The sequence below is a fragment of the Cucurbita pepo genome, chromosome 18, assembly GCF_057944985.1.
Source record: "Cucurbita pepo subsp. pepo isolate OVF chromosome 18, ASM5794498v1, whole genome shotgun sequence".
NCBI classification, from domain to species: Eukaryota; Viridiplantae; Streptophyta; class Magnoliopsida; order Cucurbitales; family Cucurbitaceae; genus Cucurbita; species Cucurbita pepo.
The window spans coordinates 12000565-12017677 of NC_141815.1; the positions used below are offsets into that span (position 1 = coordinate 12000565).

General features: G+C 38.4%; 5 protein-coding genes across 9 annotated transcripts; 2 read left to right on the forward strand and 3 right to left on the reverse strand.

Moving 5' to 3' along the window:
• The first annotated feature begins 1295 nt into the window (after positions 1-1295).
• LOC111779928 (28 kDa ribonucleoprotein, chloroplastic) lies at positions 1296-3244 on the forward strand. The gene is made up of 4 exons (XM_023660130.2): positions 1296-1958; positions 2048-2149; positions 2551-2832; positions 2948-3244. The coding sequence occupies exons 1-4, from the start codon at positions 1398-1400 to the stop codon at positions 3008-3010; spliced, it is 1008 nt and encodes a 335-aa protein (XP_023515898.2). The 5' UTR covers positions 1296-1397; the 3' UTR covers positions 3011-3244.
• Positions 3245-3371: 127 nt separating this feature from the next.
• Positions 3372-6251, reverse strand: LOC111779927 (protein-L-isoaspartate O-methyltransferase 1). 5 transcript variants are annotated; one of them, XM_023660126.2, is made up of 5 exons: positions 5992-6251; positions 5466-5513; positions 5008-5278; positions 4040-4204; positions 3372-3814 (listed from the first exon to the last, which is right to left on the reverse strand). In XM_023660126.2, the coding sequence occupies exons 1-5, from the start codon at positions 6223-6225 to the stop codon at positions 3564-3566; spliced, it is 969 nt and encodes a 322-aa protein (XP_023515894.2). In that variant the 5' UTR covers positions 6226-6251; the 3' UTR covers positions 3372-3563. The 5 variants fall into 5 exon arrangements, with proteins under 5 accessions (XP_023515894.2, XP_023515892.2, XP_023515896.2 ...); XM_023660124.2 differs by having other exon boundaries at positions 5466-5639; XM_023660128.2 differs by having other exon boundaries at positions 5466-5639; positions 5869-6003.
• Positions 6252-9174: 2923 nt separating this feature from the next.
• On the forward strand, positions 9175-11198 carry LOC111780486 (leucine-rich repeat receptor-like serine/threonine/tyrosine-protein kinase SOBIR1). Its single transcript, XM_023660907.2, has one exon. It carries the CDS (start codon positions 9178-9180, stop codon positions 11092-11094), a length of 1917 nt encoding a protein of 638 aa, XP_023516675.2. The 5' UTR covers positions 9175-9177; the 3' UTR covers positions 11095-11198.
• A 746-nt stretch (positions 11199-11944) lies between these two features.
• LOC111780488 (centromere protein X) lies at positions 11945-13454 on the reverse strand. Its single transcript, XM_023660908.2, has 6 exons — positions 13309-13454; positions 13133-13181; positions 12967-13007; positions 12587-12626; positions 12379-12432; positions 11945-12303 (listed from the first exon to the last, which is right to left on the reverse strand). The coding sequence occupies exons 1-6, from the start codon at positions 13330-13332 to the stop codon at positions 12200-12202; spliced, it is 312 nt and encodes a 103-aa protein (XP_023516676.1). The 5' UTR covers positions 13333-13454; the 3' UTR covers positions 11945-12199.
• A 166-nt stretch (positions 13455-13620) lies between these two features.
• LOC111780611 (protein JINGUBANG) lies at positions 13621-14898 on the reverse strand. The gene is made up of 2 exons (XM_023661051.2): positions 14209-14898; positions 13621-14064 (listed from the first exon to the last, which is right to left on the reverse strand). Exons 1-2 carry the CDS (start codon positions 14881-14883, stop codon positions 13699-13701), a joined length of 1041 nt encoding a protein of 346 aa, XP_023516819.2. The 5' UTR covers positions 14884-14898; the 3' UTR covers positions 13621-13698.
• Between the last annotated feature and the right edge of the window lie 2215 nt (positions 14899-17113).

Consider the following 17113-nt stretch of genomic DNA (forward strand, 5'->3'; position numbering starts at 1 on the left):
AAGAAGAATTTGGGCCCACTGGACCTTGTTGTGTAAAGGCCGAAGAAGAATTTGGGCCTACTGGACCTTGTTATGTCGAGCCCAAATAAGAATTTGGGCTGGGCCTATTGGGCCTTAATGTGTAGAGCCCAAATAAGAATTTGGGCCTAACCATCTGACTGGACCTTGTTGTGTAGAGTCCAAAGAAGAATTTTGGCCCACCGGACCTTGTTGTGTAGAGCCCAAAGAAGAATTTGGGCCTACTGGACCTTGTTATGTCGAGACCGAATAAGAATTTGGGCTGGGTAAGACCTTGTTGTGTGGGCCTACTTGACCTTGTTATGTAGAGCCCAAACAAGAATTTGGGCTGGGCCTATTGGACCTTATTGTGTAGAGCCCAAATAAGAATTTGGGCCTAACCATCTGACTGGACCTTGTTGTGTAGAGCCCAAAGAAGAATTTGGGCCCACTGGACCTTGTTGTGTAGAGCCGAAAGAAGAATTTGGGCCCACTGGACCTTGTTGTGTAGAGCCCAAAGAAGAATTTGGGCCTACTGGACCTTGTTATGTCGAGCCCGAATAAGAATTTGGGCTGGGCCTATTGGACCTTGTCGTGTGGGCCTACTTGACCTTGTTATGTAAAGCCCAAACAAGAATTTGGGCTGGGCCTATTGGACCTTATTGTGTAGAGCCCAAATAAGAATTTGGGCCTAACCATCTGACTGGACCTTGTCGTGTAGAGCCCAAAGAAGAATTTGGGCCTACTGGACCTTGTTATGTCGAGCCCGAATAAGAATTTGGGCTGGGCCTACTGGACCTTATTATGTAGAGCCCAAATAAGAATTTGGGCTGGGCCTATTGGACCTTATTGTGTAGAGCCCAAATAAGAATTTGGGCCTAACCATCTTACTGGACTTTGTCGTGTAGAGCCCAAAGAAGAATTTGGGCCCACTGGACCTTGTTATGTCGAGCCCGAATTAGAATTTGGGCTGGGCGTACTGGACCTTGTTGTGTGGGCCTACTGGACCTTTTTATGTAGAGCCGAAATAAGAATTTGGGCTGGGCCTATTGGACATTGTTGTGTAGAGCCCAAATAAGAATTTGGGCCTACTGGACCTTGTTATGTAAAGCCCAAAATAAGAATTTGAACTGGGCCTATTGGACCTTGTTGTGTTGAACCGAAATAAGAATTTGGGCCTAAACTCATCTGACTGGACCTAGTTGTGTAGAGCCCAAGATGTGGGCCTTTTTATGCTTTCAGTCCGTTAATTTCTCTCTCTCTTCTCTCTTCTCTCTTCTCTCTTCTCTCTTCTCTCTCTGTTCCTTCACTGACCCTTATCCTCAGCTCCTGGGTGTTAGGCCTCTCCTCTAAAACCCTTCTTCTTCGTTCTCTTCCTCTCCTCTCCCTGAGATTCAGAAATGGCTTCTTCTTCAGCCACTTCAATTTTGAAGCCCTTATCCAAGGCAGATTCTTGCCTTCTCTCTTTGCCTTCTCTCTTCACCTGCAGACCCCCGCACTCTTTTCTCTCTTTCCCTTCCAAATTCACCACCGCCCCCTTCCATCTTTCCTCTTCTCATTGTTCTTCGCTCTTTTCCTCCTCGAAGAAGAAGACACATCTCTCATCGCTAGTTGCCTCTGTAGCCCAGTCTTCGGAGTGGGGCCAAGAAGACGATACCATTACCATTGACCCAAAACTCGGCGGCGACGAGGATGGCGAAGAAGGCCCTCATTGGGAAAATCAAGAGCTCAGTGAGAATGAGTCTCGTATTTCTGATTGGGAAGGTGAAGGTGAAGGCGAAGATGATGGAGGAAGTGAGGGTGAAGGAGGAGGAGTTTTGGAGCTGGGAGAAGAGGAAGAAGGCCCTTTGGAGGAGCCAAATGAAGACGCTAAATTGTATGTTGGGAATTTGTCATATGACGTTGATAGTCAAAAGCTTGCAATGCTGTTTGAGAAGGCTGGAACTGTCGAGATTGCTGAGGTGAGATTCCAGAGTTTGGTGAATTGAATGTTTTTTTGTTTATGGATTTAGGGTTTAAGCTCTTAATCTGCTGCTTTTGAGGACTGTAGGTTATTTACGACCGACAATCAGATCGGAGTCGTGGTTTCGGTTTTGTGACAATGAGTAGTGTTGAAGAAGCTGAGAAAGCCGTGGATACCTTCAACCGTTATGTAAGCTTTTGATCTTCAATTTCTTCATAAATTCAAACCTTATCTAACTTTCTCTTCTACACAGGATTCACCCATATTTCATTCCTACTTTTCAATGGAAAATTCAGAAGAGTTTAAATGAACTGTTTTTCATGAATCTTAGTCAGGGTCTGTATGGGTCTAGGAGTTACTTCTGACTGGTCTCTTTCCTGGCTAAGGCTGATCTTGTTCTCAGGATTTGCCATTGATTTGTTTTGAGGTTAAAGTTCCTATAAAGGAAGGCCATGTCCTTGTGTAAACCTATTGTCTGGGCTGTTACTAGAGTATCTCAAACATATCAATTGGTTCATTTTTCCTTTGGTTGAGCTGCCCTTGATTTTTGCTTGCTTCTTAAAATTTTAATTGATTGTGTGGGTTTATAGGAGTTCTTGGGGAGGACGTTGGTTGTTAATAAGGCTGCCGCCAGAGGTTCAAGGCCAGAACGCCAACCTCGAACATTTCAACCAGCTTTCAGAATCTATGTTGGTAATCTTGCATGGGAAGTAGACAGTGCACGCCTGGAGCAGGTCTTCAGTGAACATGGTAAAGTAGTAGACGCTCGGGTTCTTTACGACCGGGACAGTGGCCGTTCTCGTGGATTTGGCTTCGTGACCATGGCCGATGAAACTGGAATGAATGATGCCATTGCTGCTCTGGATGGGCAGGTATGAAAATTGCAGTTTCTTTACAGCAATCGTTTTAGAATCCGAACTTGATAACACCCAGTTACTTGAATCTCGTCAACTGCTAACAAAACATTCTGGAATTTGAAATATGCAGAGTGTAGATGGAAGGGCAATCAGAGTGAATGTCGCAGAGGAAAAACCAAGGCGCAATTTCTGAACTGAACCATGATATGATGAAACCCAATGCCCTTTTTCTCTTGTTTGTTCTGTGTTTCGCTTTTCTTCATCTTTTCTTCCGAAAGTATAGGTGAGTTTTGTAGTGCCATTGTTTAGCCACCTTGTAAAAGTGCAATTTGTTGTCCTTTATGCTTTCACAATTTCAAGTCTGTTATTATTCTGGATGATGGGAGTTACTTGTTTCAAAAGTGTTGTACCTCTTTTTATCCTTCCACCCTGCTCTCGATACATCGTTCACTGAAGTTATCAAAATTTGATATTAGTCACTGAAGGAGACGAACAAATCATCCGGGAATAAACGATCCATCTCGATTAATAGAGACCCAAAATCCATTGAAACATTGAAACATGAACCCCCTCGAGAACATAGCCAAAGGGTTGTTGAAATTTCATAATGATAAATGTGTCAAACACACTTATTTTGGACCAAATATCGACATTGAGGATTAAATTTACAAGGATGATATAGTTCAACAAACGGTTTCAAAAAGTTCCTATACAGCATTCTTGATAAAAGCTATGCCCAAACCAGATCAGTTGTCACCTAACTGAGCTTCTCGACTGGTAAGAGGCACATAACGAACAGAAGTCTCATCGTGGATGTTAATAGAGCCATCGGTATCTTTGTCCACAACCTTTAAATCCTGGAATATGTTCCCAACTGGAATCACCATTCTCCCGCCTGGTTTTAACTGGTCAATGAGAGCCGGAGGAATTTCAGCAGCAGCTGCCCCAACATGAATGGCGTCGTATGGTGCACACTCTGCCCAACCCTGCCTGCCATCTACAACATCCAATAACAATAACGAACCGAAGTCTTGTCGGGAAAGCGTTTCACTCAAAGTATCTTGAAACTACCATTACTCTCGAGAATATATCATTCCAGTTCAAAAATAAAATGGGTGCAAGAATATCACTTGACGGATCAACTAAACTAAGGAAAAGAGTTCCTATTCTAGATTAAAAGAACATTTATGGCTCTACGAAATGGAAAAAAAGACGAACGTACCACCAACATGTACAGAGAGGGAGCCTTCTTTCAGTAAAGGAGCAGCAGCACTTTTTTCAATATTCTTGATTGAGGAAGCAACCAACTCAGGAATATGTTCCACACCAACGGCACGACCTTCGGGTCCAACCATTAATGCAAAGCATGCAGTCAAGTATCCCGTTCCTGCCAAGGTCACCAATTTCAAACATAAAGGAACGGGTAGGGGTCGAGAAATTGATATTTTGGAGTTGAAAATCCAATTTCAAACATGAAGGGTAATAAAATTGTATCTTCTTGTCTGTTTGCCCTTTTGAGCTCGCTACCATTTTAGCCCTATCTGGAAACCAAGTAGTTGGAAAAATCGAATCTTGAAGAATGAATACCCACAACCTTCACTAACCAGATAGCATTTTCAATTGGGTAGTGTATGTCAAGACAACACTGAACCCTTGTAGAACAAACCACAATAATTCTTCTACAATTTAGATATTTTTCTTTTCTTTTGGCGGGGAGCACTCAAGAAGTGTAAGTAAAGATGGATAATACATCAAATCCGTGAGGAAATGTCTTTTAGGAATCACGAATCTTCACAATTGTATGATATCGTCTCGTGGCTTTGCTTTGGGCTTCCCCAAAAGGCCTCGTACCAATGGGGATGTATTCCTTACTTAGAAACCCATGATCATTCCCTAAACTAGCCAATGTAGGACTCCCTCCCAACAATCGTCAACAATGTCCAAACTGATATTGTCGTCTTTAGGTTTTCTCTCAAGGTTTTTAAAATGTGTCTCTCAAGGTTTTGTTCTCCTCCCCAACCTACGTGGTGGGATCTCACAATATATATTTTCTAATTATAAGTCCTGAGCCAAAATGTCTTAAGTTGCTCAGAACTCGAACATAGTTGGGCATCCTTTGAAACTCAACAGTTACGATAAAACCACGAATTCAATTTTCAGTATGTAGAAGATGTCAGTAGGATGGAGAACCTGAGCCAACGTCCAAAGCTCGCATTCCAGGCTGCAAGTGTTTCTCCAACAACTGAAGGCAAGTAGCATGCATGTGAGGTGCAGATATAGTGGCGTTGTAACCTATCGGCACGGGAGTATCAACATAAGGTGGAACACCATCCGGTACAAAGAAGGCCCTATCTACACTCTCCATTATTTCAGAAACCTTCTTTGACCTAACCACTCCATAGTTCTGGAGATTCTCCACCATTTCTTTGTTTATACCTATGCCACTTCCACTCCAGAATCTCTGCAATGTGATACTACGATCAAACATTCAACCCCTTATAAAGAATTGAAAACGAAAAATACTTCCCCTTAATAGAAACACCACAATAATAAACAATTCACAAAGGAATTCCTAAGTCTATCTCATTAATTCATAAAGCTATTCATCTTCAATGCGACCCTTAGCTCACTATCGTTAATGCAATTACCTTATCAATCTCCACAGCCTCAGAAGCCGGGCCGTTTAGGGACGAAACCTGTCCGTCCAATACACCCGGACATGTATGCCGTCGGATATCATTATCAAAAGATTGCACATCCCAAGGAAAATATACCAGAATAGAATACACTACACATACCACTCGAATTAAAATCCCCTGAAACTACATGTATTGGAAAAAAAAAATACATTGAATGATTAAAATGAAGATTCAAGAATGTATCAAGAAGTTTCAAAGGGATGCTTCTCTATGGAACAATTTCGAATTATCCAAAATCCAGATAAGAGAGAAAGACGAACAAATTTTTACACAGCTTCTTCCTCCTAAAATCGAATACAAAAATACCAGAAGTTGGGGGTCGTGGATGCACATACAAACAAACACGATATACCTTCAGCGTCAGAAATGGATGGGGGGGCAATTCATCCATTTTGGGGAAATCCATGTATCTCCAATTTCAAATAACGAAAATCGGTGGGAATTAGCGGTAGATAGAGAGAGAGGGAGAGAGTACCTCCATCCTGGAAAGAAGACAATTTCCCGTGACGAAATGAGGGTTTAGAAATCGAGGTAAGAAGGAGATGATAGTGGTGGTGGTTTTCGGAACAGAAGAAGTGGTCGGTGGTAGGGCGGTGGGAAGACGGAGACGGCGGTGGCGGTGGCGGCGGAGAGATGAGGGGGTGTTGAAGTACAGTCCAATAGAAGGCGCACAATAGCGGAGTGACGGGGATATTTGAGTTAAATTCATTTTCTCCCTCTTTCCCAATTAATCCATCAGAATAAAATAATTAAATACATAGACAGCTGTCAGCAAAAATTCCACACCGCCTTGAGTTTTTTTTTTTTCACACGTGTGAGACCAAACGGAAAATCAAAAATTCCCATCCTGACCCGTGCAAATCCACGCCTCCCCGGCTTCACTACTTTTAATATATAATATTGAATTTGAATTTTTAGAAATTATATTTTTATTTACATAATATTATCAATTTTATTATGATATTATACCTTTTTTAAATAGATGAAAAATTTTTAAGTCCATAAAAAACTTCTCTATTATATAAAAATTGAAAAAACTCTTCTAATTTTTGTTTTCCATTTTGGTATACTCTACTATTTTTAATGTGTAACGACTCAAATCTACCGCTAATAGATATTGTCTTCTATGGGCTCTCTTTCAGGATTCCCCTCAAAGCTTTAAAATGCGTCTACTAGAAAAAAGTTTTCACATACTTATAAATGGTGGTTTATTCTCCTCCACAACTAATATGGGACATCACATAATATCATAATATTATTGATATTTTAAAACTACCATTAAAATAAAAAATATGTTTGACATGAAATAACATGATAGCAGTAATATATTTTGTAGTCTTGAATGATCACGTGCTTTTAATTTTAATTTTAGTTATTATTATTTTTTGTTAGTAAATTGTTACTTTATTTGAAATGGGGCATTATAGTTTCAAACTTTTAAAGGACTTTAATGGTAGTTAATCTAATTTTATTCCAAGCTCTTATAATGTGAATTTGAAATTGAGAGCAGTCCAATTAATTAAAATATTGTGTTTTTTATTCCACAAAGCCACTATCGTACTACTCATATTTAATTAATTCGTTTTATGGGACAAAAGGGTCTTCTTTCATATTTATTTATTATGTGTATTGAAATTAATAAGTTGTCCTCTCAGTCACCATCTCGCTCAAATTTTTAAAACATAATATTTTTATTAAAATATAAGTTAATTGTATTATTAATTCTTTCAATTTAGAAATTAAACAAAAATACTGATTTGATGAATCCAAAATCTCCAAAATGACATAATATTGTTTACTTTTTCTTCAAAAGGCCTGTAACCAATGGGAGTATTCTTTGATTATAGGTTTATGTTCATTCACTAAATTAGTCGATGTGGACTTTTATCATCCAACAATCATCAATCATAGTTTCTAAATAAATTGTCATACAATTTCATCAAAGTTATAGTTGACTCGTATTCCAAGAAAGAATTTAGTTTTTATGATTTAAAAATTAAAGTTTATGATAAAACTCTAGTAAATAATTTAGTTTAAACAAAATAAAACAAAGAAAAAATACAGTTGAAATGAATTTAATAGGTTAAAATTGATTTTTTGTGCAAGGAGAAACAATAATAGAGGGACATAAAAGGACACCATTTGTGTGGTGTGGGGTCCGTGGACTAGGTCCATTTCTAAGCATTAAAGCAAGGATCCAACGGCTGATAATAGCTACAAGACTTGGTGCCCTTGTCCGTTTACTTGAATGAAAACAAAGACTTAAACGCGTATTGAAGATTCCAAAGAAGTTTCAAAGTATTTTTCATGTCAAAATATAAATGTAGTATCTAATATTTAATCTATAAAATTTTAAAAATATAAAATTTTAAGATTTTTTAAAATTCACAAATGTATAAGATAGAATTTTAAATTTATAAAATAAAATTAGTAATAAAATTTTGTTGAGTTATCGTCAGTGGTCAAAATCGATTTGGGGAAAAATTGCATTCCTGGCTGCCTTGGTTGTTGGAGTTTCAAGGCTTTTTTCCTCGTCTAAATAGTAACCAAGAATTGAAAGTCTTCGCAAACAAATAATAATAATATGTTTGAAGCCGAATGCTAAAATAAGACTCAATTTAAATTAAGCTCGTACTAACTTGATTTTTTTTTTTTTTTTTTTTTAAATTCTAAACAAAAATAGAAGTTTTAAAAACCAAAAAGGAAAAATAACCTAAAACACACCGATTCAAATTAAGCTTATAAATACTAATTCCACTTATCCGTTTTCTAGCGTAGTTTAAATAATCAAGTTAAGTTTTGAACAAAAACAGACAAAAAAAAAAAAAAAAAAAAAAAATTACTTACCGAAACTGACTTAAAAAAAAGCTAAAGCCTAGCTCAACGAGTCTAAAGTACTATTGACTAACTTATAACAGTCTAGCTCATGGCTCAACCCTCCACTTGACTCGTTAGCCCACAAAGTTTACGTCAAGCTTGGATAGACCCAATCACTTTCCCATTGAAGTTTAATCATTTTATTGTTTTTAAAAATATATATTTATTCAATACTTTCAAAAATAAATGTTGTTAAATTTTATTGAATTTATATTTATATTTTATTTATTTTAGAATTTTTGTATTATTATTATTATTATTTGTTTGACAACATTATTGATTTATAGTGTTATTTTGTATTATTTTTTAATTTTTAATTATTTTTTATCACTTTTAAAATTTTATATTAACTAAAAAAAATAATGAATCAATTCAAATATGACTCAATCAAAGTTTAATTTTGAGAAATTAATTTTGAGCCAAGCTTAGGTTGTAAGGCTTAAGACTTGTTCCACTTCAAGTCTATTGATGAGAACGAGTGATGGGATGGTCTTCGTACTATTCTTCTCCCTAAAATTGAAGATTTTAATTTCTAACAACGATTTTTTGTGAATTTTATTTTTTAAAAAAAGTCATGTGAGATTTTGACTTTAACGTATTAAACAATTAGATACTTTGAAAAGTAAATAAAAATTAAAAGATTACCAAAATGAAAGTGGGCTCCAGCCATCCAATTGTGATCCCGTTTTTCGTTGGAGACACGCCTATAAAGAAGAAGACCAAGTCTAACTCTACTGCCAATTCTTTTGCTTGCCGGCAAACTCCCTTCGCTCGCAGCCGGAAAATGGCTTTACCTTCCTCCAAACTCCTTCCATTCATAGTTTTTCTCTCCGTCCTTTTCCATGTCCATGCCCGACTGAACATTGATCCTTCAGATCTCAGAGCCTTTTCTATCATCAAGAATAACTTGGGTATTGACGGTCAACTCTCCCCCTACCCATGCGACAACGCCGGTGTATTCTGCGAGAGACGGCTCTCCAGCAACGGCACTTACGTTTTGAGGGTCACCAGGCTCATTTTCAAGTCCAAAGATCTTGCTGGTTCTCTTCCTCCGGCTATCGGCCGGCTATCGGAGTTGAAAGAGCTTACGATTTCTAATAATCACCTCGTTGACCAAGTGCCTGCCCAAATCGTCGACTGCCGAAAATTGGAAGTTCTCGATCTCCAAAACAACCACTTTTCTGGAAAAGTTCCGTCCGGATTGTCCTCGTTGACTCGCCTTCGGGTCATCGATCTTTCGTCCAATAAGTTCTCGGGGAGTTTGGATTTCTTGAAGTATTTTCCCCATTTGGAAAGTCTCTCCATAGCCAACAATTACTTCACGGGGCGAATCCCAGCTTCAATTCGTTCTTTTCGCAATCTTCGAGTCTTCAACTTCTCTGGAAACCCCCTTCTCGAAAGTTCATACCCCATCGTGAAAGGCGTTGAGTTCTACTCAACTACCGAAGTTCCCAAGCGTTATAAGTTATTAGCTGAGAAGTCCAGTACGAAAGGCAATCACAGTGCCGCCGCCACAGCGCCAACTTCGAGTGCTCAAGCTCCATCTCCTGCGGCCTCACCTCCTCATAGGAACCGGAAGAATAAAGGAAAGATAGTACTTGCTTGGATTCTTGGGTTCCTCGCTGGAGCAATTGCTGGAAGTTTGTCAGGGTTTATCTTTTCACTAATGGTTAAACTCGTCATAGCAGTTATAAAAGGTGGAAGCAAGAATTCGGGACCCTCAATATTTGCACCTAAGCTGATAAAACGAGAGGATCTGGCTTTTCTAGAGAAAGACGATGCACTAGCATCGCTCGAACTGATTGGAAAAGGTGGATGTGGAGAAGTTTACAAGGCGGAATTACCAGAAAAAAGCGGAAAAATGTTTGCGATTAAGAAGATAACTCAGCCCCCAAAGGACGCGGCCGAGTTAGCTGACGAGGATAGCAGGTTTATGAGCAAGAAAATGCGTCAGATCAAGTCAGAGATCAGAACTGTGGGTGAAATCCGGCATCGGAATCTTCTTCCTCTTGTGGCCCATGTCCCCCGTCCTGATTGCCATTACCTTGTGTACGAGTTGATGAAGAATGGCAGCTTGCAAGATATATTGAATCAGGTTTCGGGAGGAGTGAAAGAACTAGATTGGCTTACTCGGCATAACATCGCTCTCGGAGTGGCATCTGGGCTGGAGTATCTTCACATGAACCATACCCCGCGTATTATTCACAGGGATCTGAAGCCTGCAAATGTTTTGCTTGATGACGACATGGAAGCTCGAATTGCTGATTTTGGGCTGGCAAAAGCAATGCCAGATGCCCAAACTCACATGACAGCTTCAAATGTTGCAGGTACCGTAGGATACATCGCACCAGAGTATCATCAGACCTTGAAGTTCACTGATAAGTGCGATATATACGGCTTTGGGGTTCTGCTTGGTGTCTTGGTGATCGGGAAACTTCCATCTGATGAGTTTTTCCAGGACACGGATGAGATGAGTTTGGTTAAGTGGATGAAGAATGTGATGACTTCGGATAATCCTAGGAGAGCCATTGATCCGAAGCTCCTGGGAAATGGCTGGGAGGAGCAAATGCTCTTGGCCCTCAAAATTGCCTGCTTTTGCACTATGGATAATCCAAAAGAGAGGCCTAACAGTAAGGATGTCAGATGCATGCTGTCACAGATCAAGCACGACGTACCTGAAACTTCCTCTCTAAACGTCTAAAATAATAATGCTTGTAAAAGATTGTATCTGTTTAATTTCTGCTTCCAAAAATGTGCGTTGTCAATCAAATATCTAAATGTTTATATATTTGTGCACTTTGATCATCTGCTTGCGTATTCCAAGGCAAAACCTAAACGTAAATTTTGAAAATGAAATAGCAAGGTCTAACAAAGATGAGGAACACCCTAAGAGGACACACAGAAACAGGAAGAGGAGCAACTGTGTACTGCTACAGTCCAGATTGCAACTAAGACACTTGTCCTTCTCAGTACTTCAATATTACGTATCAAAGAATAGAACGTAATTATTTTTAGTTAATAAACATTCATAAGGTATCATGAACCCACCGGCATCCTAACAATACGAACCCTGGCTTGCATTTTAATGATCGTTTTCTACTACCATAAACCCATATCTATCATTCACGTTCTGTTGGCTTTTACTTTTCTGCCCTCAAAAGATCTCTGGACGGGGACTCAACAATTTTGATCAAGGAATTTTATTTTCTTCCTTTATATTTTTCTGCTTTTCAATCTTTTATTCAGGCTTTACGAAAAATAGGATCACAAGAATTACTTACTAATGATGATAAATTATTTGATAGTGGAAGAACAAGAATCAGACAGACCTTGTTCATACAAATTCTTTTATTGGCTGCTTGATCCTCCTGGAAAAGACATCTCTTAGCCGACCTTAGAGGAATCTCTTACAAAAACAAAACAAACCAGCAAGAGGAATTTTTAATGGATAGGAAGTTCTTTCATTGAGAAATTTATTCACCACACCAGCTGTGCATTCTGGAACCTACTTCTATAGACTATGGAGTGGGAGCACCGAGTTAGAATTGGACTGATGAACCAGATTGATGTTTGTATTGGGATCAGAAGAAGACTACAAAACGAGAAAACTCTCTCCTACCCTCCCAATTACAATCTACTTGAAACATATACCAATATCTACCCCCAATCCCATTCTATTTATGAGATCTCTCTCATATTAGCAAACTTAGGCATTAACGACTGATACAGCCCCAATAATCACTCCATAAATCAAGAACTTAATCTTCAAGAGCAAAACATTGAAACGTATGAAACGGAATGCTACCTCAAAAGTCCAGTAGTAACTGCGGAAGAATCCTCTCCAAATGAGTGGCTTCAATTCTGCTAATACCTTCTGCTTCAGCAATTGTTGCAGCACGCTGTACGGCCTCTGCATAAATAAAAAAGTTAACCTAAAAGAAGAAGAAATTTTTTATAAACCAAATTAGCCTCTGACTTTAGGTACCTGACACAAAGATTTGTAGAAGTTTAGAGCTCAATTTAAGTGCATTAGCATTGGCTGCATGGGAATAGCGAGGTTAGAAATGGTTTCTGCATCTTCCGGTAGACGGCAACCATTCAAAGAACACGAGCTTGATGGAAAAAAGACTCGCATAATAGAAACTACAATTTAGAAATGAAAAACAAGTTGTTGACGTAAAAACTAATGACACCTGACATCGGCCTGCTCTTCTTTGATGTTCCAGCGTCAACCTGAAGAACATATGTGAGCTAAAGATCAACTCCACTGGTCTAATCGAGAAAGAACCTTACTCCAAGCTCGCAACAAGATAGATAATCACTGATTTGTTGTTAAATCCATTAGACTACATATCAACTTTCATATATACTTCTGCCTTGTGCATATGTTCGGTAGTTGAAATGTACACAAAATTGGTAGAATCGTGTGAACTTCAAGAACTAACAAGAGCATTCTAAGATTTACCTATGTACCAGTACATCGAAAACCAAAACGACGACAAACATTTTCACGGAAGAAAATAATAGCGGTTAAACAGAAATTTTCACAATAAACTCCGGGAAAGGAAATCACCTCACAATCCATAGCATCCGAGCTCTCGTTTTTCTCGCGCTCTGAAGAAATGCGAGCACCAAAACGGAAAATGAAGAAATTATCAGAAAGAAGAGGAAACAAAGATAACTAAAAATTGAAAGAAAATAAAAACTAGACGGAAGGAGAGAGCGGTCCGAAGTCCAACCAAGTGATCTTCTGCTCCACTCAAGCTTGAAGATGGCGTGAATCAGATCCTGTCAATTATATACAAACAAACACCTAGTTGAATGGAAAGCATACACGTAGCAGACATTGAAGAGAACAAACAATCGACGAATAAAACTTCAATGAAAACGATCAAAATCGAAGATGAAAGATTACAGGATCGAATGTGCTCTCTTCCATGGCGAGCGAGACTAGCGACTGCGAGAGCGAGTCTGCAAGAAGCAACTTTAAAATTACAACTTATTCCGCACCAAAACGTTTTGATCTGCTTTCCCTCTTCCAGTTGCCGCTCGTTTTAGTATTTATATGCATTTATTTGGGCTAACGACTTTTATGTCATTTATTCTATTTATTTGGGCTTGTCTTTTATGCCATTTATTTGGGCTTAAAGTAGGGCCCAATTTGAGGCCTGCACCAAATCACCTCTCTTGTCACGTGCGCAGTTTAATTTTTGAAATTGTTTATATAATTAAATATTTATTTTTTATTTATTTGAAAGAACTTTTAATTTACAAGGGATAACTTTGGGAATTGAAATGGAATAAATCAAAGCCTCAAACTCCAAACTCGTATTTCTCCGTCCAAACTGGCACTACAGATCATCAAACACCGTTCACCGGCTCCGACCACCACCAACGACTTCACCGGCGATCTGTGTCCTTCCATCACAGCCGTACATTGATAGCCATTTGTGACGTCACCTCTCCAAATCCTGACGGTCCGATCCTCAGACCCACTGACTAACAAATCTCGGACACTATACAAGCACAATACAGCCCCTTCATGACCCCATAAAGCCTCCACAAACCCAATCTGCTTCCCCGCCTCATCTTTCTTCCACACCATTATCGAACGGTCACTGCTCCCCGAAAACATCACCATCCCTCCCTCGTTCAATGCGATCGCATTTATCTGTTTCAATACAAACATTAAATTTGTTACGAATCATGACTGAATAATATTATCCACTTTGAACATAAACTCTAATAACTTTAATTTGGGTTCTCAAAATTTCCTATAATCCTTATCAAAATTTAGGGGTTGTTTTAATCTTACCGTAGATTTATGGTTGTCCAAAGTCCTCACCAACCTATGCTTCTTTTTCTTCCCCTCCCTGATCTCCCAAACTCCGATAATCCCATCGGCAGAGCCAGTGTAAACGACGCCGTTCTGACCCACACCAACCGCGTTGACTGCATCGTCGTGGGCTTTCACCGACGACAAACACTTAAGGTCGGAAGCACTCCAAACCTTAAAACTCCGATCCCAGGAAACAGAGTACACAAACCCCTCATTAACCACCAACCCAGAAACCGCATCCCAATGCTCAATCCACAGCCGCTTGTGGTGGCGCCGTACATGAACGTAATTACTCGGCGAAATAAACCGGTAGAGCTTGTCCTTAACAGTGGGAAGAGTGGCCAGAAGACGGTGTCCGTGTCGTCGTTTCGAGCAGGTGATCTTCCACACGCGGATCTTGCAGTCCTGGTGGGCCGTGAAGATTTTCCAACGCCCAAAAGCAATGGACTTCACGGACCCCGAAGCAGCGTCGTTAATGCGAAGCGTGTCGATTTGGGTAAAGTTGGTTAAATCGAAGACGGCGATTTGGTTGGTGGAGCCGGAGTAGAGGAGCCCGTTGTGAGCGGCCAGGCAACTCGTGTTTGGGGTTGTGAGAGTCGCAAGCTTAAACGGCGTCGTTTGACATGGCATTGTGCATGTTTGAGAAACCATGGAGATCAATGAGAGACTGTATGTAATGGAGAAGATCCGGTAGAGGGATTTTCAGGTTATAAAAGCGTGGGAGCACGTGTGATGTGTGGTACACGTGGCGACAGCAGAATAATTTTAACATTCTTTATTTGCCACGTGTCCTAATGGCGGTTGATGCGATTAGTTTATGCCGTTTCGGTTGTCTTGGGAATCCGAGTCACTGGATGGAGAGATGCCTCATTGGTCGGGATTTGATTCGGGTGTGGGAGGACCCATCAAAGATACGGAAATCGGACATTTTCGTAATTTTATGGTATAAAAAATTCTAATTGCTATAATTTTAAATTTTATTAGAACTTATAATTTAAGTAATTTAAACCTAAATAAAATTATTAAACACGGTCTTAATACCAAACGCTTTTCTTATTATTTTCTTATTATTTTAGAAATAGATTGAGTATCATCTATAAATACCCTCCACCAAATTAGTTCATAATCTCAATAAATTCCAAGCCATACAAATGAGTATATTCTACAAAGTGTTTTGTATTCTGTTTCCGATTAGTTTTAATAAGGTGTGCTAGTGTTTCCCTCATAAATTTATATTGTCTCATTATTGCTCTAATATTATATTTGTATTTTCTTTTTTCGTTGTAAATTTCTATGCATGGATAATAAACCATTACTATAGTTAAAGTTAATACTTTTCAATATTATTATTTGTTCTTAACACTAAAATGTGAGCATTCATTATTTTTCATTTTACGTGGTCGTTGAAATAATTGAACTCGCCATTAATTTCTATACAATTAATTGCATTAGTAAAATATTTTATGTCCCTATAAACCCTAAAACCTCTAATTTCAAACGTAGCCCAACAAGTATCAATTATTCATATATTAGAAACTATGTAGTAGGTAGAGATTGGACATTATTTAAGTTAAAGGGAGGCAATGTCTTGTAGGGCAAGTAGAATAAAAAGAGGGGAATATCAAATCACATAAACCACAATGTTTTTTTTTTTTTAGCAAAACATGTGACATATGACATTAAATTATTAAATTATGTACTATATAATTGAAACGTGTCATGTTTTTAGTTGGGTTTGTTTAAATATATCGAAAAAGGGGAGACAATAGGAGGCCATGTGTCCCATAGACCAATGGAGGTGCGTCAAATGATTATTGTGGGAGCATGTGATGTGATCAACCACTCTTGATTGAGACAAATGCAATGGCACACTAGCCCATTTCTGATTGGTGGATTCTTAATTCCCTCAACCAATCAGCGAAGAATAATATAAACTTTGTCATTCTACAGTCGTTGCTATAGATTACTGAGAGGAGTAGTCTTATATTGACTAATTAAGATGAACATCAAATATGAAAAATTACGAGAGCTTATGAATAAAATAGACAATATGAGAGCGTGACACGACGTGGGAAAAGAAAAGGAAAAGCTGACCCATTTCAGCTTTGAAATGGGAGGGGGAGTGGCAGGAGAGAGAGAGAGAGAGAGAGAGAGAAAAGGAATGTAAGGCGATAAGTCCAAATTGAGTGAGGCCCATTTGTAATGGGGCTGGGTTGTAGTGTAGGGCAGGGCGACACTTTCTGTGGCTGGGCCACCTGGGTCTGTGTTTCTTTGATTTATTTTTAATATTTTTAAAATTATCATACATTTTTTAATTTAAAAATTAAATTTGATTGTTAAATATATTTGTATTTTATTTATATTATTTAGTGAGTGGAGAATTTCTCCTGGTGGTGGCCTGTCATTTGGGAGAACGGTTTTCCGTGGTCCTTCCCTAAAGAAACATTTTACTGCAAAATTTATGAGTTTATAGTGCACGTGGAACAGTCTTCTTTCTCTCTCTTCTTTTTCCACCCTATCAAAACATGCCACCTCAGACTCTCATAGAAATTTTAAAAATTATATAAATTTATTTTTTAAAAAGGAATTAATTTATTAGATATCATTTTTAATTTTGTAACTTTATTTATCTATTATATATAATAAATATAATTTTAGGGAAGTTTTTTATACGATAGTTGAGATTCAATAATAATTATATATACATCAATTATTGAGGGTTTTACAGTGAACATGAAGGAGAGATGTGCTGTTTGGGCAGCAATAAAAAAATAACGTCAGAGAAGTACAATCAATAGCAACTCAATGTTCATTAAAATAAGAAAGAAAAACAATATTTTATTTATTTATTTTGTTTTACTACATAAAATTTACCTACAAA

Excerpts from the sequence above, each read along its gene's own strand:
- LOC111779928 (XM_023660130.2), top strand. The coding sequence starts at position 1,398 with ATGGCTTCTTCTTCAGCCACTTCAATTTTGAAGCCCTTATCCAAGGCA. Across the intron at positions 2,150-2,550 it reads TGGATACCTTCAACCGTTAT|GAGTTCTTGGGGAGGACGTT; the intron begins GTAAGCTTTTGA and ends GTGGGTTTATAG. Across the intron at positions 2,833-2,947 it reads TTGCTGCTCTGGATGGGCAG|AGTGTAGATGGAAGGGCAAT; the intron begins GTATGAAAATTG and ends TGAAATATGCAG.
- LOC111779927 (XM_023660124.2), bottom strand. The coding sequence starts at position 6,225 with ATGAATTTAACTCAAATATCCCCGTCACTCCGCTATTGTGCGCCTTCT. Across the intron at positions 4,205-5,007 it reads AGCTTTGGACGTTGGCTCAG|GAACGGGATACTTGACTGCA; the intron begins GTTCTCCATCCT and ends TGACCTTGGCAG. Across the intron at positions 3,815-4,039 it reads CCTCTCTGTACATGTTGGTG|ATGGCAGGCAGGGTTGGGCA; the intron begins GTACGTTCGTCT and ends TGGATGTTGTAG.
- LOC111780486 (XM_023660907.2), top strand. The coding sequence starts at position 9,178 with ATGGCTTTACCTTCCTCCAAACTCCTTCCATTCATAGTTTTTCTCTCC.
- LOC111780488 (XM_023660908.2), bottom strand. The coding sequence starts at position 13,332 with ATGGAAGAGAGCACATTCGATCCT. Across the intron at positions 13,008-13,132 it reads GTGGAGCAGAAGATCACTTG|AGCGCGAGAAAAACGAGAGC; the intron begins GTTGGACTTCGG and ends GCATTTCTTCAG. Across the intron at positions 12,627-12,966 it reads CGGATGCTATGGATTGTGAG|GTTGACGCTGGAACATCAAA; the intron begins GTGATTTCCTTT and ends TATGTTCTTCAG.
- LOC111780611 (XM_023661051.2), bottom strand. The coding sequence starts at position 14,883 with ATGGTTTCTCAAACATGCACAATGCCATGTCAAACGACGCCGTTTAAG. Across the intron at positions 14,065-14,208 it reads TGGACAACCATAAATCTACG|ATAAATGCGATCGCATTGAA; the intron begins GTAAGATTAAAA and ends GTATTGAAACAG.